This window comes from Drosophila mojavensis, unplaced genomic scaffold, assembly GCF_018153725.1.
Source record: "Drosophila mojavensis isolate 15081-1352.22 unplaced genomic scaffold, ASM1815372v1 contig_16, whole genome shotgun sequence".
Lineage (NCBI taxonomy): Eukaryota > Metazoa > Arthropoda > Insecta > Diptera > Drosophilidae > Drosophila > Drosophila mojavensis.
Window position 1 is genome coordinate 4,011,160 of NW_025318693.1, and position 18,254 is coordinate 4,029,413.

Sequence of the window (18,254 nt, forward strand, 5' to 3'; positions counted from 1 at the left end):
GCAGCATCGCCTTATTCCAGACTAAATAAGCCTTCTGGCTAAAATGCCGGAAATTAACTTTTGGGCGACTCTGTTTACTTGTGTTTGGTCAGCGTGCGAGCAAATAAAGTGGGCAAAAAAAAAAAGTAATCCAAACTCTGTTCTGGCCATCCCTCATGGCGTTGGAAGATAAATGTATTTATTTGCTGTCGATGCTTTTTCCCTTTTCGTGGCTTGCTCTACTCTGTACTGTGAATGGGTATATTTGTTCGTATTGTAGGTCGCATCAGTTAGTTAAGGGTGTATGAAATAAATTACTATAAAATTAAGTTAAATATTATTACTATGAATAATAAATATATTTTAAAAATATAGATATATAGTATGGCATCAACCTTAATATAAAATGAAAGTGAAATGTACTTACGTTTTAGTGTAACAAAAAGTTGTTGTTTGAAGTTCTGTATTAAATTTGGAATAAATATTAATTTAGTTAAGTGGACTAGTTAAAGGACTTAAGGAGAGAAAAAAATGTTTAAATGTAAATCCTTATTCTACTAAATATTCTCTTTAAGTTGCTATAGGGCATGGCTCTAGCTACTACAACATCTTTGCCACTCAGGTTGATTTTCTTTTAGCGTTTTCTCCTTTGCTTTTCAGGATTCTAGTTCTATCTGCTAAGCGATTATTTTTAATTTCTGTGATTGATTGCCCAGGTGGCAGGCACCGGGAGAGCGTAAAGCAAGACTCTGTGCGGAATGAGTCGAAGCTAACAAGGTGTTGACACAGATTTGTTTGAGCAGGGCTGCCGCAGCAGATGGGGGTTTGTCGTTTTAATTAAATTCCATCCGTGTGCGTTCGCTGCCTGAAGCATCTGACTCGGATAGTTGCGGCAACATTGTGGCTGTCAGGTGCCAATTCATTAAGCTGCACCACTCGCTCAATCAGCCTGTCGGCCACTAAGTAGCGAAACATGTTTCGGCAACCATCAACGGCAATGGATGGATATTTGGGCTGCTGCTGCTCAATGCGATTAACTGACATCAATAAGCCGTGGCTGTAACTAATCATCAGCAGCCACAGCTTCCACGAGATCCCCAGCCGGCTAATTAACACAAAATGACCATTTGTTGCGCCTCCTAATTGCTGAGAATGGCACGGAATACGCTCCACAATGCGTGCTCGAGCGGAAGTTATCGCCCACGTGGGACGCTCCTCATTAACCCCTTTTTCCGGTCAGTCAGCTGCTTCAAGCATTAAACAATTCAACAATTTATGAGCAATTAGTAAATGTTGCCGGCCGACACGTTGTTCCATAATTACGGAATTCAATTTATGGGCACACCTTTTGGGCACCTTCCAAAAAGGACCGCCAACAGCCAACAATGTTGCTAATGATGTTGCCAAGAAAGAAAAATGAAAACGACATTAGGCTGAGCTCCCCTAATGCTCAGCCGAGAGCGCTGCTGACAATGTTATTCAATTAATTAGAAACAAAACGAAAACTACAAAATGTGTGTGGTTTTATTTTTTATTTTTGGAAATTTGAAAATAATTAAGCAACTGTAATATGTCGGCTCTAAAGTAAAAGAAATACTAAATAAATAAATAAATAAATAAATAAATATATATATATATATATATATATATTTTTTTTTTTTTTTTTTTTGATTTGAAAATTATTATGTATTTTAAAAATAAAATGTAAAAAATTGTTGCTTTGAAATATAATATTCTTTCCTTTATATGAATTTATTAAATGAATTTGTTTCAGGCCAACCATTCGATGGGATTTTCATATTTGGAAATACTTAGGATGCTCGGCTTTTGCCAGGATGTCAAGACTTCAACTTATCAGCCCGGCGAATGTCGTAATACCTGCTGGCTTAGGAGCGCGTAAGTTGGCCATCAGGTGCCAAGTTGTGTGGGAAAGCAACAGAGAAACCAATTTGCCTAATCTCCACAGCAAAAATGGCTTGTGGCCTAAAAAGCGACAGCCACTCCGTTAGCAGGTGAAAAAGGCAAAGCTTTAGGCAAATTTCGAGTCCATTTTGTGTTCTGCGGATTACACGCGAAATGCTTGAGCAGTAATCAAGAGCCTGTGGCCTTAATCTCCCTGAAGCTGTACTTATTGCGTTAGACCTGAGCACAAAATATCACATTTCCTTTTAGAGAGCCACCCATGGCTAATTGCTGAAATGATGGTCAACAGCTTCGACAGCTGCTTTAATCAATTACATGCATGACTGCAGTTGAGCCAGCCTCATTTGCGGTGTCAGCAAACACGCGCAGTGCGAGAAAAGACAACAAAAATAAAATCAACAACAATTGCCAGCTGTTGACCATCCCAACCCATCCCATTCCAATCCGTCACAATACATAATATCATATCTCAACACATTAAACGTGGGTTGGCTTTTCATGAGGAAAGCAAACAGAACCCACACTCTAATCCAGCTCAATCAGCGCTTATGTTAGAGTAGGGCAACAACAAGATTTTTCTTTCCTTTATCAGTTTCTGATAAGAAATACGTTTACATTAAATAAAAGTATATGAAATTGAAAACAATGTGTAATGCATTAAATTTAAAATTTAAAATGAGAATTTTTAGCTCGAAGTAAAAGTATAAATATATACTAAACTATAATTTATAATATATAAATGTATTATTCATTTTTAATAAATAATTGTAGAGATATTGTAAGACTCATTTAGGTAATATTATGATACTGTATTATAATATATGCCTAAAAAAATCAATTGGGAAATAAATGGCAAATCGAATGTGAGCGAAATGACATCGCGAATGGCATTTGGATTTTATTCACGCTTTGCTCGCCCGACACAAAGCTAATGAAGCGTCAAAGTGTCGAAAGGCAATTCCCTGCACAAATGTGTGTGAGTCTGTGTGTGTTTGTGTGCGAGTGTGTCACATAATAAATAAGCCAAATCCGGCAGGTAATGAGGTCTTTCTTATGAAAATGTGCATGTGCTAACAATTGAGCGATCAGCGCTTGTTTCCTCTGTGATTTGTGCTCTGCGTATTGTGTTTATATTTATGCGGCATTGTTTGGAAATGCAAATGCTGAGCTGTTCAATTTCGAAAGAAGCTCGCCGATTCGAAGGTGTTGCCAAATGCTAAAAAAGTTATTCCCAGCGCCGCCATTAGCCAAGGCCAAGGCAAATCAACTGCATGGCAACTGAGGACGAGGGGGACGAAGGTCTGAGCGAATGCCGGCGGGGCAATCAATTTCACGCTTCTACACATTTCCTTCACCCACACACACAAACACACACACACACACACACACACACACACACACATTCACACATGTCTACTTTTCACTTTGCCTTGTTCTCTCTTTCGTCTTCGCCTTTTTTGTAAACTGCTGCTGCCCGTACAATATAATTGTCTCGAAGCTCACTCTTCTTCTGCTTCGTCGTCTTCACCTTCTTCTTCGTGTTGTTTTCGCCGACTGACGCCATTTTGTCGTGCACTTTGTGGCTGGCGTCGCGACGCGTTGCTTTAGCGCTTAGTCAACAGCTCAGCGCCCTACGAGATATGCAACAGAAGTTGTTCATTACTGCAACACCTCGTGGTGGTTACTTAGCGTGTGCGTCGCGCAGCTACTGGAGCTATCAATGTGAACAATTTTTGGTACAGTGCCTTTCCATTTAATGGTGTTGAGCAAAAGAAAAGACTTTCAATTCTCCGATCATAAAAGCACTTGAATTGCATTAAGCTCATGGCAATAATGCAATTTTCGTGGCACGCACGCACAGTATACGCACGAGGGCCCAGACATTTCGCTTCGTCCTGCTGCAGGATGCACCAAGGCACAATAGCAAAAGTATCAAAGACGATTGCAATGCCATCGGCAGGCGGAAACTGTTTGCTGTCGAGCTGCAAAGTAATCGACAAAGACAGAGCTGTCAGATGTGGGCGGCTCGCATGTGTCTCTTTGACATAGAGCACTTAAGTCTACCTAACAATAGCAGATCTTGATTAGATGTGCCTTGAGCGTGACACATGATGTGGCTCTGCCAAGTCAGCGTTTATTTCACTTTGAAGCTACCAGAGTAAAGTTCAGGCAACGAACGATAAACGACAGTGAGTAGTGCGTCGCTGTTGGAAGTCTAACAAATCACTCGAAAGAGAATATTTATTGCTCAAAGAGAATATTTGAATGTCAGCTAATAATATTTCTTATTGCACAAAAACTTAAATTGCAGCTTAAATGTATATTTAAATGTATTAATACATTGAAAATTCAGTCTGGAACTAAGTTTTTTATTTTTTATTTATTTATTTATTTGATTTTTTAAATAATTTTTATTGCGGATTTTGTCCTTAACTATACAGAGCATTTTTCAATAAACCTTACTATTGGAGTGGCTAAATGGCTTTATTGCTGCTAATTCTAGTCTTTCAATTTAACTCTCTTCTGCGATCTTTTCTTCTGTTTAATATGTTGGCTGCCACTAAGTAAACTAAATACAGGGTATTATGGCATCTTTACTTATTATCGTACTCAATTGCATCTTCATTTGACGCCAAAGAAAACAAAGACAGCCCCCAACTTCTTTTGACAAGGTTTGCCACTTAACTTAAATAAAAACACAGTTCCATTTGAGAATTTAGAAACAAGGAATCTTTTAGATAGGTATATATTTTTTATTAACATCTTTGCCATTTATACACACATACATATATTTAAGTTTTTTATCATGTTATCTTACATGTACGAAATAGTGTTCAGAGAGCTCATCATTGCAAAAACATAAATTATAAAAGCAAAGTGTTTGCCTAGGCGCTGGAATAGTTCCCCGTGGGGTGAAATTCTTGAGATTATCGAAATTACAATAAGCTTTAGCGCTTAAATAGGTCAAATGGCTAACAAACGCTGCTACGGATAATAACATTTACAACATTGCAATTGAGCCCAATATTCACTAATACTATATTATTATTATAGGGCTTGCGAAATATACATATGCATATGTTATATACATACATATATACATTTAGTAAGTACAGTTGACGTATGGCTATAATATGATAGAGTGAAATATGACAGGTACAGTTTAATCTAGATAATACGCGCAATGTCTCGCCTGATCTTATGTCGCCTGATGATATGATAGAGTTTAGTAAATAGTTTCACATGCTTTTCTTCTTCTATGCACTGAAATGTCCAGCTGCTGTCTAGTTTGGAAAGTACAGCTTGAAGCAAAGCCAGACGAACTGGCTATCGATTTCGTCACGTCCTTATAATTTTAATGTCGCCATTTGTAGGTACAGTTGCCACTGGTACAGTTAGTTGTCAACTGTTTGTGGCTTTAATTTGAATGAATCTCCCTGTAGTTTCTATTCGTTTTTGTGCTTAAATTAAAGTCTATGTATGCTCTATGGTTACCATCTGCTGTCGTTCTGTTCTGTCGTTTTCTCAATTTATCTTTGGTATGTGCGTCCTAATTCCTCTTTATTGACAGTTTTGTTAAAAATCAACACGTGTTTTGTATTTGAAGTTTCTGCAGTACATTTATCCGGTTATTTATACTGTCTTCTTCTGGCTTATATACTTGATTTGAGTAAACATTAAACACCCTGTATTTCACGGTGCACATTAAGTTCGCTTTGCTATGAATGGGATTCATTGTGTGCCATTCTTAGCTCTGTTCTTTGTGGGTACAGTTGCCATATTCATCATTAGTCGTCAACTATGTATGTTTGGTTTTGTTTTAAATGAATCTCCCTGTATTTTCGTATACCCTGAACCCATTGAAAATGAGAAATCAGGGTATTTTCTTATTTGTATTTGTATTTGATTTTATGCTTAAAAGAAACTTGGATTATTTTCTACGGTTACCGTCTGCTGTCATTCTTTTTGACATTGAGACCTCATTCTCATTTAGACATTGAGACACATTTATTTTGAGTAACTCAACTCGTATTTCATATATTTTAATTAGAGTAAAACATTCATCCGGTTATTTATAGTGACTTTTCTTAGTTTCATATGTTACTTGTAGTTTATTTTTGGTACAATCAATACACTCAATATAAGTTACCAGCTGCGTTAGCTCGGTATGGTCTTTGGGTCTTTGATGGGAAGAGTTCATCTGAGGTTAGCGGGTATGAATGAAGCAGCAGCTTTCGACTATTTTGAGAAGTATCTTTTACAGTTTACCGGAATATGGCTGTTGCTTTCGTCTGGCTGCAGATTCCTAATTATCCGACATGTATTTTTGCTGCTTGAAGGAATCTCCCTGTAGTTTATAATTGATTGTATGCTTAAAATAAACTTGGAATACTTTTTTTTTGATTCCATCTGCTGTCGCTCAATTCTATCGTTCTTTAGGATTATCTTTGACATTTAGTTTATCACTCCTAGTTCGATAATTAGACGTACATATATGTATTTAGAAAATTTCATTTTTTATTCTTGATTTGGTTTACTCAATGCATTTATGCGGTCTTTACCTATTTCGAATAGCATTTGCCCTGTTCAGGTAATACATTCAATTTAATTTACGCGGTTCCGTTTAGCACTTATATTTTTGATTTGTTTTTGTACTTAATTTGTATTTTGAATGAAACACCCTGTATTTCACGGCTTTGCAATATACGTTCGATTTGGAATGAGTCATCATTTTGATTTTTTGTTTCGGTGTAATTTGCTTCCATATTTGATTTGATTTAAAATGAAACATCCTACATTTCACGTTTTTAATCTCGATATGTTATGAATGGATTTCATTTTGAACCTTTTCAAGTGCGATTTCGGTACGGTATAGTTGACCATATTTATTTGATTATCAATGAGTTACCAATTTCATTTTCTGTTTCAATTTCTCGCTGTTTTCTTTGATTTGATTTTATCTTGTCTCTTTCAAGTTGAGATTTGTGTTGCCACAGTAAAAAGTTTGTCATTACAGGATTTGCTTTTGAAGGAGTCACCCTGTAGATAACATTTGACTATGTGTTTGCTATTAAATGGTAGTATTTGGCTATCAATTCAATCTTGATTTGGAATGGGTCACCCTGTAATATTATCTTGATTTTCATTTGGCTTTCAGCTTAAAGTACATGTTGAAGCTGTCTGATTATTCGATTCATCGCCAATTCGCCCCACCGACCATTCGTTGGTAGTTTGCTTGTACTTTCTTAACAACATAGCCCATAAATTCGTGTTTGACTCTCTGAACGCAAGTGACCGAACGCTCTGCTTAGCGCTCGTCTTCGTTGATTGTATAACTGCTCCGGAACTCACTCAGCGGCGTCGCATTCGTCGTGGATGGCGTCATTAGTGGTGCGCCCTGAAACGAGATGGCCAGCGGCAGGGCTGAGGGGGCGCACAGACTCAAGGCGCTGCGCCCTTCGGTCACGGAGCGATACCGTAGCGGGCGGCCCGAGCTGCAATAAAATGTGAATGCGAAGTGCAAAATATGAACATTTTTTTCCCCATTTCATTATCTACCAAGTTCATGTAAACACTTGGGCAAAACCTTAATTGGTTTCCAAATATGCAGATTTTTTATTTATTCAATTCATAGCCAAGGCTTCTCATACTCTGAAAATGTCTGAGTGTCACATGCGATCCCACATAAAATACATAGTTATACCAGTTAATGAATATACAAATATATCAGAGCAACAAACTTTACCTATATGCCTATATCTGCTGTTCAGTTTCTCTTTCTAAATTGTAGCGTAGCTTTCGGATACTATAAAGGCAAAAGCATTGCAATTGCTGGAACGGACTTCACTAGTATAATTGCCCTTTCTTATAAGTATAATAATTATTGACAATAAACAAATTTCAATACTCTGAATTGATGTTGTCTTTGTGAAGAGAAAACTCGAAGAAAAGTTATATCAAATTTCTAATCTATGCATATTAAGCCAAGCTTGGGATGCAAAATGGTATAGATCTGCTCGTCAAGTATACATAAACATACCTACATCTAAACGATTTTTCTCTTCTGCTTGGCCAAAAAAATATATTTAAAATATTTATATAAACTTCAATTTGCATAGGTATATGGATGTAGGGTATAGACGCGTTAGGCATTCCCTAATAGTGCATTTTGCATGTTTTTTCAATGGCATATCTTTAAAGTTAGTTAATCAGTCGGAACTTTTTCTTGCAAAAATGTTTCGTCTGTCTTGTGAAAGTTGAAACGACGCGTCGTTAACAAGTTTGTCCTGTAATTTATTTTTACTTCGATCTCTTTCGTTAAGCATCTACAAAAGTTGTCAAATTCGCGCCCGTATGACGGACATAAAATTTCTGCTCTGTTTATGGGACATATTATCAGTTAATCTAAACAGTCTTTGCTGTTTCTGAAGTGCACAACTGCAAATGGGTAAAATAGCGGTAAATTAAATAAAAAAGTAAACAAAAGTTATATATAAAAGGTTAGTCAACAGTAATATGCATGTCGACAGCTTCTTATTTCGAGCAGATTATATATGAAAACTTCAGTTGTTTTATTTACCGCTAGGCTCAGGAACTATAATTGCTTTTAACGCTTGCTGAGCACAATTGAAATTGAATAGGCAAAACTTAAAGGGAATTTGATTAAATACTTTGCGCAAGGAGTTTTGCTCTTTTACGTAACATACATTTTCCATTTCATTTGTAATTTCCCTCAATTTCCTGTCAGTGCAAGACTAATCTCTACTTTGTTTCGCACATTCGTAGTTTCATTTCATTCGCAAAAGTTTGTTGGCGAAAATCAATCATACGTCACGTTGCACCACAATTGCTTGAACAATGAACAACGCATTGCATTGTTTTTTTATTGAGAGGGTAGTGAATCGCACCCCAATAAATTGCATTGCCCATACAACAAATGAAAAGAGATAGATTACTCTATATTTGACGGTTCATTGCTTACCGTTCGCAGTTGCATTTGAGGAGACGGATGAAAGCCGCTCGAAATGTCCGATTGAAGATGGTGTAAATGATCGGGTTGATCGTCGAGGAAACGTAGCCCAGCCAGAGGCAGGTGTTGACCACATGCTCGGGCACTTGGCATTCAGGGCAGGCGGCAAATATGATGTTCAGTATGAAGAACGGCGACCAGCACAGGACGAAGGTGAAGAAGACCAGGCCCAGGACCTTGGTGGCCTTCTGCTCCGTGGCCACCGCATTTGCCGAGAGGCTGTTGCGCTTGGCGCGATTGTTGAGAAATCTGGAGGGAGCAGAAAACCACTTTGGGAATCGAATTATTTGGACAACCCGCACTCACCTCAAGTTCAGCGTGGGCGTGGCAACTCGATTGAATGACAGCTTGAAGGGGAGCAGCTTGTGGCGTCGCGTTGTCGTCACCTGCTGCTGATTCTCATTACCGTTGCCACAGCTATTGCCAGTGCCACCGCCACCGCCACCGCCTCCACTGTGTGTCTGAATGGTGGTTAAGTTCTTTCTGCTTGGGCCACCGTCGCCAGCGCTTCCAGCGCTTATGCAGCTGCTTGCCGCAACTGTTGCTCCGCCAGGCACGTTGGCTCCGCCACCTGGTTCCTGTCCTCCATTTCCATTTGTCGCGTAACCCAATTGTGGCTGCGAGACACTGCCGCGCAACGAGGCCCGTCGATTCGGATGACTGTCAAATGGTTAGGGGTTTGGGTTTGGTAAGTAAAAGCCACTTGACGTATTTAAATAGTATTTCCGCGCTGCCTTGCAGCAACGAGTGTTTGATATTAGATTTTGGCCCTTTGCACGCCAAGGCAGGGCGCAACAGTTTATAAAATTGTATTTTAATAAAATCTCGCCAGGCTTTTCACGGGCTTATTTGATGCAAGAATCTGATTCTTTAGCCAGACTTTAATGTGAACTCATTTACTTTAACTAAATGAATTAGGCCAGCTATCAATTTCGCATATAAGAAATGAGCCGAATGGTTGCTGTTTGAAATCTAAAGAGTCTCTCATATTTAGGCTTTAACGACTATTAAATGGGATTTAAGTGTACAGAAAAATTCAATTACAGCTTTAAGAGGGTAAACGAGTGTGTAGAGATAGCGGCAGAATAACAAAAAACACTGACATAAATAATATGGATAACTTAAAGCAGGGTAGAGGGCTCTACTGCCTGTGCCCAAAAAGATATAGCTCATTAATTGTTCATATGCCATCAGGGAGAATTCCTATATATCGGAATGCATATATAGAATGCATACCTCTCTTTATTTATCATCAGCAAACCAATCGAGTAGAGGGATGCGACATAAGCTCCAGTGAATTACGATCCAATTACACGACTATAAGTCATCGCCTTATGGAGCAACTCGAATGACTTCAGTTAAATATAGATTTAAAGAGATTTAATTTAATTTAAATTGAGACACTCTCGTTGTGAGCTATAATAAGAATCATCATTTCACTTGTCACTTTCAATAGGCCTAGGTATAAGAAATGAAATATTAAGAATCAACTCGACACATCTTTATCGGGTCTGGAATGCTTAGTTAGCTTGGCCTACAGATTTATACAAAATGAATTTAAAGTGATGACCCACTTTTTCATCTTGTAGAAGAGAGATTTGATTCATTCATTTCCGATTCAGATTCAAGAAATTTCCAAAAGAGAAACTTTCTTGTATGCAGATGAGTTTAATGATATTTTAGCTAAGTGCTCCAAACAACAATGTAGAAGTTATGCGAAATATTAAGAGTTGACCATGGCATACCATTTTCAGTTGGTCCCAAATTCATAGCCAACTTGTTGTGCAGTTTGTGTAACCATCTTGTTCCCCAGGCAGCCACATTTTTGGCCAGTTTGGCAGTTGGCAAATATTCGGAAGCACTTTGCGTCTGTTGCAGTACGGCAAGTAAAATAAAAAGTTTTTCAATTTTTTGGCCGGCGACAAGCAGCAGGTCTGAATGGGCGCCCAAGCGGCGTCAAATGTCCAACTAATAATTTGCAAGTAAATGGAAAATAAGAAAGTTTGTTTCGCACGTTTGTTGCGCTACCTGGGTAGCTGCCAGGTAACTTTTTGGGCCTGCCTCATTAGAAATTCATATATATTTATTCGTCAACTTGCGCAACACAAATCCATTGCAAAGCGCATATACGTGACATTTTACTGAGCTGGCATTATGCGCAGTACTCTGCTTTTTAAGGGGATTTAAGTTCTGTCTGCAAATATGTAACGTTTGAAAGGAGACTTTATTTAATAGAAATTCTTCATTGTTTTCTTTACTGTATTTACTAATTTTTTACATAATTACTATTTAATTATATTATAAATAAATAAATATTTAATTATATTATAGGCAGCAGTTTATTTTGCCAGATCATATTTTTTCACCTTTCTGGCTACAATATCGTATTAGTATATGAGTCTTATTCGTCTGTGAGAGGATTCGTTAGCCGTATATTCCCACTTTTATTTGTTTCATTTTTGGGACGTGCTTAAGTCACGGCGTAGCTCTAACTTGCTGCAGCTTTTCTCTGCTGGTTATGCTAAAATTTTGCGAATTTTTCGCCTTTGCATTAATGCAGAAAAAAAGAAGAAAACAAATGAAAACAACAGCAACGAATGCTGCAGCAAATAGCAATGACATTTGCAAATTTCAGTGCCATTGTGGATGCGGAGAGGGGGCAAGAACCTTTTGCAGCTATCCGAGGGCAACATAGTCGCCAGCGACGTTTGAGAAGTTGCACCGCCGTCATCTCGTGCTGTGGCTGCGACTGTAACTGTGACTGTGACTGTGGCTGAGGTTGTCCTCTTTGCGGTTTCTCTTGCCATTTTATGCGCTATTTATTGTTGCCGCAGCAGCAGCATCAAGAAGAAGGAGCAGCAGCGACATCTCCTTTTCTCCTTCACACAACAATGTGGCAAGTGGCCCGCCGACCGACAAGCAGATTCGTGTTTTTGTGTTTTTGGTGCTGCACCACATGACGCATGAGTGATTTATGTTTATGGCTCGTTGCAAGTGCTTGCAAGGAAATTATGTATCCGCCATGTTGTGTGACACTTGAATATGAATTTAATTGCAAAAAGATGCGTAATTGATTGCTATGTTGCATCCAAGTAGCTGAAGAGGAATTGACAGAATAAATAATATATAAATATATTAAGCAAATCATACTAAAATGCGAAAGTCTTGAGCACGAATTATTAATCAGATATATTTATAGTTAATATATATCGTAAATCAAGAAATACAATTTTTAGATATATATATATATATATATATATATATATATATATATACTCGAACACTATTATTGATTAGATGTTAATAGGATCGCCCAAAACTTGTTGCGGATAAAAAACGACCAAATAAAAATTCATGAATGGCTATAAAGCTCTATAAATAAATTGAGCATATGTTTCCAATATGAAAATATTTATCTGTCTCTGTTTCAAAAAAGAATTATTGAATAAATATATTTATAGTTAATATATAACATAAATCATGTAATAAAATTTGTGTATGAAAATAATATATATATGCTAGCACTATCTTTAAATATATATTTTATATACGCGTATATATAATTTAGTCAAATTTGAGTGCAGCAGAATAAGTAAATTAATTTCTGAATCAACAATGTGTAGAGCATGCCCTCAGTTGATTAGATGTTATTTTGTTCAAAAGTCGAGCCCCCTTTACAGCATTTGAAGTCCATGTTTACTTGATGTGTACCGAAAGTAAACAAATGAAAATCCTTTCAGACGCGATTTGCCCAAAACTTGTTGCCGATAAAAAAGCCGAAATAAAAAATTCATGAATTGCTAAAACTGGGACGCGTCGAGGTCTAAATACTCTTTTTACATACCGTTTTCCATTTGTCTAGTAAATAAATTTCGAGCAAAATATATGCAAAGCTATTAAAAGTCTTGTTATAGTATATATGTATATAGTATAGTTATAGTAATCGACATCAAGTGAAATTTTGACATTTATCAATAATGTATGTCTTACTTGACTCATGTCAAATACCCTTCGGCGCAGAGCATTGACAATGTATTTGCAGGAAAAAGGCAACTATGTGGTAAGAGGCGGAGGGGTGTTGAGTCGGAAGGCAAAGCCAAATAAAACTCAATTTGTTTTTGTTATTTGTCTCAGCCTCGCATCCAGCTCGAACCTGAAGCGGAGCAAGGCAAAACAAAGCAAAGCCAAAACGCTTTGCACTTACAATGTAAATTATGCAAATTTCTTAGAAAAGTAGTCTGAAAAGTTGTTTGCTGGCTGTGTGGAGCCGTGTAAACAAATGTAATAAATTTAAGAGCTTGTATGCTCAACTGATAATAAATGTCTGCCGAGTCCCAGCTCAGCTCGAAGTTCCTCAACAGCGTGATTTCGACACAATTTGCCAAAAGGTGAGACTCACAAGAAAAGGTACAAATGTCACGGGTCATGTTGTGGGTTGGGCAAATGCCACGATTGCCATCTCTCTTAATGAGCAATCAAGTACAGTATGACATCAATTTCAAGGACTACCTGCTAAGGCCCCCTAATACTCCAAATCCTTTGCCAACAGAGTTAGCCTTCAGTCCATTTAGAGAAAGTTCCTGTCACACAAAGTCCTTCGAAAATTGAGGGCTCATAAATTAATGGTTAGGCTGTGCCTCAGTTGACTAATTGCAAATATCCCAAGCTGGACCAGGCACACAATTTACTTTTCACAACTGACAATTTAATTAAGCCAGATGCAATTTGAGGCCGTTTTGCGTCATTTGAATGCAGATTGGCTAACATTGCAGCTAATGAAAGTTTTGAGTGGGCCACTCACCTGTCCAGGAGATAGGGACTGCCGGCAGCACCACGCTTCCGCCAGAAGCTACTGGTCGGTGCCTTGCCACGCGTCGAGAATGATGTGGACGAGATCGTTGTCGGTGGGGTGGACGATTGCCGCAAGATGCCACTGCCAGCAAGTCGGAAGTTAGTCCGTCCCGTATTATGCAGATTACCGCTATTGCTGTTGCTGTTGCTGTTGCTGCTGCCGCCGTCGCAGCCGCCTCCATTGGCCACGTTGCGAAAGCTGACGCTGGGGACACTTCGATTGGATGTGGCTCGCTGATGCATCAATGGTCGCTCGGAGCAGTCAATATTGCTGCCACCTCCGCCTGCACTGGTGCACCTTGTCCTTGACGCCACGCCCATACCCATTCCGGTCTCAGCATTGTTAACATTGCGACTGCTGCCACCCATCGCCAGACACTTGTTGTTGCTGTAAGTGCTCCTGGTGAGACTGCCGTGCATCTGCATCTGTTGCTGGCCGTGCTGTGGGCGTATGGTGAAGCGCCCGCCCAACCTATTCAAATAGAGTGAGTTAGATGCAAAAGAGGAATGGAGCTGATGTGTATTCTATGGCTTGATTGCGCTGCTTCCCTCCTATTGACTCAGAGCTAATTTACTTTCACGTTGCTTTGATTGGCAGTCATCGAGCAAATGCATTAGTTAATCATAAAATGTGACAGGCTCCTCAGGAAAGACGCTTTTCATTTAGATATAGATTGACTTGTGATATTTAATAATATAATTGCCATAATAGAAAATAAAGTATAATAATATAATATAATTATTCATTTGTAGAGGGCTTACATTTGATGCTATGTACATAGATACATATAATATAACTGCAACAGCAATATTATTTGAAGAACTGTAAATTAAAATCTTCAGCCCCAATAGACACAAAAATAAATCACATTTCAAATCGCTACCGTGACGGCACATTAACCAAACACTAATTGTTCTGCTTTAGCTGGCATTTACGTCTTGGCTTAATTGATTTTTGTGCGAGTGCAAATGAATATTTATTGAAAATGCCTTGGCTCTGTAGCCCCATCCCCCACTCATCCCTCGCCCGGGCGACGTTGGCGAAATCAAAACCCCTTCACAGCACAGCGGTGTGAATTAAGTTTTAGATTCAATTACTCATACGCCACATAGGCCCCGCTGCTTTTCATCCCACATGTGGTAACTAGCCGTGACAGTTGCTCGGCGTCTAGAATCTCGTTTGAAAGCATTTTCATTTGCAAATAATTTATTGGTATCGATTGACAGATAAATCCAATTGCAACTGCTGACCGCTGGCCATTGCCTATTAGTGTCCGGTCAAAGGTGGCACAAATCTGTGCCCTGAAGCCAATCGTGCAGACTAATTGCATTTACTTGTGTGCTGTGCACTGCTGCAGCGCGAGAGCGAATATCAAAGTTTTCAATCCACTTACCGACGGAAGAGTTCGCTCTCCGGATGCTCGGCGGCGAAGCGGGCCTTCTTGCGCAGCAGTGGAATGGTGAGTGCGTATGTCGAGACCATCATCAGCATTGGTATGTAGAACGCCACCAGCGAGCCGAACACAAAGAAGGCTCGATTGTTAATCACACAGACATTCGGTTGAGGCATTATGTTCTTCTCGTTGACCAGACCTGGAATCCATAGGAATTGGCACTCATTAAAGCTCAATATATGTATTATGCAGACCACTGAGAGTCGGACAGTCTGAGAATCAGCCTTACCCAGCACCGTTATTGAGCTGGACACCAGCATGGCCATGGCCCAGACAATGGCTATTTTAATGCCAGCCAGGCGCTTTGTGGAATGATGTCGCGAGCCCAGTGGATTGCGGATGCCCATATACCTGCCCAGACTGATGAAGCACATGTGCAGTATGCTCGAGGAGCAGGCGAGCACATCGCAGGTAACGTACACGTTGCACCACGTGAAGCCGAGTGGCCAGTAGCCTGCAAGGAACGACAAAGGATAACAAACCGCCCAAATGGGACAGATAGATGTGACGGGGATTTTTCCGTCGACTGTTAATGAAAGCGCATGCAAATCAGAGTTAATTGAAATTGGAATGAAGTGAAGACTAAATGAAAGAAAGGGAAAGGAAAATAAAGCAAAGCCAAAGGATTTTAAATGAAAAGGAATTGCTGCGAGCTGTTTGTATCTGTCTGTATCTGTATCTGTATCTGTATCTGTATCTGTATCTGTATCTGTATCTGTATCTGTATCTGTATCTGTATCTGTATCTGTATCTGTATCTGTATCTGTATCTGTATCTGTATCTGTATCTGTATCTGTATCTGTATCTGTATCTGTATCTGTATCTGTATCTGTATCTGTATCTGTATCTGTATCTGTATCTGTATCTGTATCTGTATCTGTATCTGTATCTGTATCTGTATCTGTATCTGTATCTGTATCTGTATCTGTATCTGTATCTGTATCTGTATCTGTATCTGTATCTGTATCTGTATCTGTATCTGTATCTGTATCTGTATCTGTATCTGTATCTGTATCTGTATCTGTATCTGTATCTGTATCTGTATCTGTATCTGTATCTGTATCTGTATCTGTATCTGTATCTGTATCTGTATCTGTATCTGTATCTGTATCTGTATCTGTATCTGTATCTGTATCTGTATCTGTATCTGTATCTGTATCTGTATCTATATCTGTATCTGTATCTGTATCTATATCTATATCTATATCTATATCTATATCTATATCTATATCTATATCTATATCTGTATCTGTATCTGTATCTGTATCTGTATCTGTATCTGTATCTGTATCTGTATCTGTATCTGTATCTGTATCTGTATCTGTATCTGTATCTGTATCTGTATCTGTATCTGTATCTGTATCTGTATCTGTATCTGTATCTGTATCTGTATCTGTATCTGTATCTGTATCTGTATCTGTATCTGTATCTGTATCTGTATCTGTATCTGTATCTGTATCTGTATCTGTATCTGTATCTGTATCTGTATCTGTATCTGTATCTGTATCTGTATCTGTATCTGTATCTGTATCTGTATCTGTATCTGTATCTGTATCTGTATCTGTATCTATATGTGTATCTATTGCTGCACAGATTGGGCTTCTGCCTTCGGCAGAGCAGAATGCTAACTTGTTGACAGTCGGATTAATGCCGTGTGACTTTTAATTAAAAGCTTAAAGTCGCATTCAGGTAGGCAGTAAGCGAAGCAACCTGAATTTGTACGCTCATTTTTCCACTCGTTTGCTATGAAATTTGTGCAGTTCGTTTTCAGCTTTGTATTTAGCCAATGCCCAATGGCAAGCTCTACATTAATTAGTACAAATTGCGCTCAAATGTGTTGTTTTTTTTCATATTCTCCGTAAATGCCATTAGGCGCGCTGCGTGGGTTTCAGCTTGCTAATTGTAGGACACTACCACATATACACACATACAGCATGACACAGACGAGCAGAGAGACAGCCACTCAGCACTCTTAACACACACTCGAACACACCAGAGCGAAGCGACGATGAGAGAGCGGATCCGTACCCACATGTCGTATTTAGTTTTTATATGCCTGTCACTTAAGCACACACATACACACACACAGACACAGACAGACACTCGTGGTAATACATATATAAAAAGCATCAAGTGCTGAAAATGTATTTATTACGTATGCGACATGTTGTCCGGAGCTGGGACTCAAGTGTCTGAAATAAGTATGTATGTAAGTGTAGCACAGCTCTCGGAAGCTTTAGTTAATTGTACGAATATCTGAGTTTACTCTGAATTTCCTTTTGTTATGCAACACTAGCGCATTTTTAGCTATAATGTTTACGTTCACAGAATTCCTTTTAGGTTTCGAGATTTATGTTTAAAGTAAACGCGGGTTGCCTGCAAAAGAGCTGCTTTAAGGGGACATCAAAAAATATATCCATATACGTATTTTATATTAATATAACTTCAATAAAGCTATTTTACAGGCTTGCCTCTTAAAAACTGAGCTCTTTAATTTTAACGAAAGTTCCGACTGCCATATACCATGCATATGTGTATATCTATATGTATATAGATGTGTATGTCATGCATAAGTATGACATTAAACAGCTTGGCTTGTAAAGTTGTGATTGGCTTTTGTGAAAGTTGCGCTGCAGCCTGACTGCATCTGCTAAGGGCATATGCGAGTAACCATCGATGAGCTCAATGGCAGCAGACTTTTATTCATATTCATTTTTTTATACTCTTTATAAGTTGGTTTAATATTTTATCAGGGAGACAGCTGCTTTTGTATTTAGCGAAGCTGACATAAAATCAAAATCATTTTAGTATCGCCAGTGATAAAATTTAGCTTAAACCCAAACTGCCATGCAAACATTGCTTGATGCAGTTTGTAGCGTAATTGTTGGCCCGGCGGCAGTTGCGGGCTGAAACAACATTTAAGGCTGTTGGCAACATTTAGTTTTGCGTTTGCTGTCGTCGTCGTCAACAAACAACTTGAGCGCGAAAACAAAGACCTTGCCCTTTGCTGCAGCTGC

At 38.7% G+C, this 18,254-nt stretch overlaps 1 protein-coding gene across 2 annotated transcripts in view; it reads right to left on the reverse strand.

Annotated features, from left to right (window-relative positions):
* Nucleotides 1-4,634: 4,634 nt before the first annotated feature.
* Nucleotides 4,635-18,254, reverse strand: part of LOC6573486 (5-hydroxytryptamine receptor 2A) — a 29,964-nt gene continuing 16,344 nt past the window's right edge. For both annotated transcript variants that reach the window (XM_001999531.4, XM_032731049.1), the window contains exons 3-8: nt 15,467-15,691; nt 15,178-15,376; nt 13,734-14,255; nt 9,239-9,592; nt 8,885-9,181; nt 4,635-7,397 (exon numbers count right to left, since the gene is read on the reverse strand). In XM_001999531.4, the coding sequence (XP_001999567.3) occupies nt 7,211-7,397; nt 8,885-9,181; nt 9,239-9,592; nt 13,734-14,255; nt 15,178-15,376; nt 15,467-15,691 (1,784 nt within the window). In that variant the 3' untranslated portion in view covers nt 4,635-7,210. The remainder of the gene's footprint in view (nt 7,398-8,884; nt 9,182-9,238; nt 9,593-13,733; nt 14,256-15,177; nt 15,377-15,466; nt 15,692-18,254) is intronic.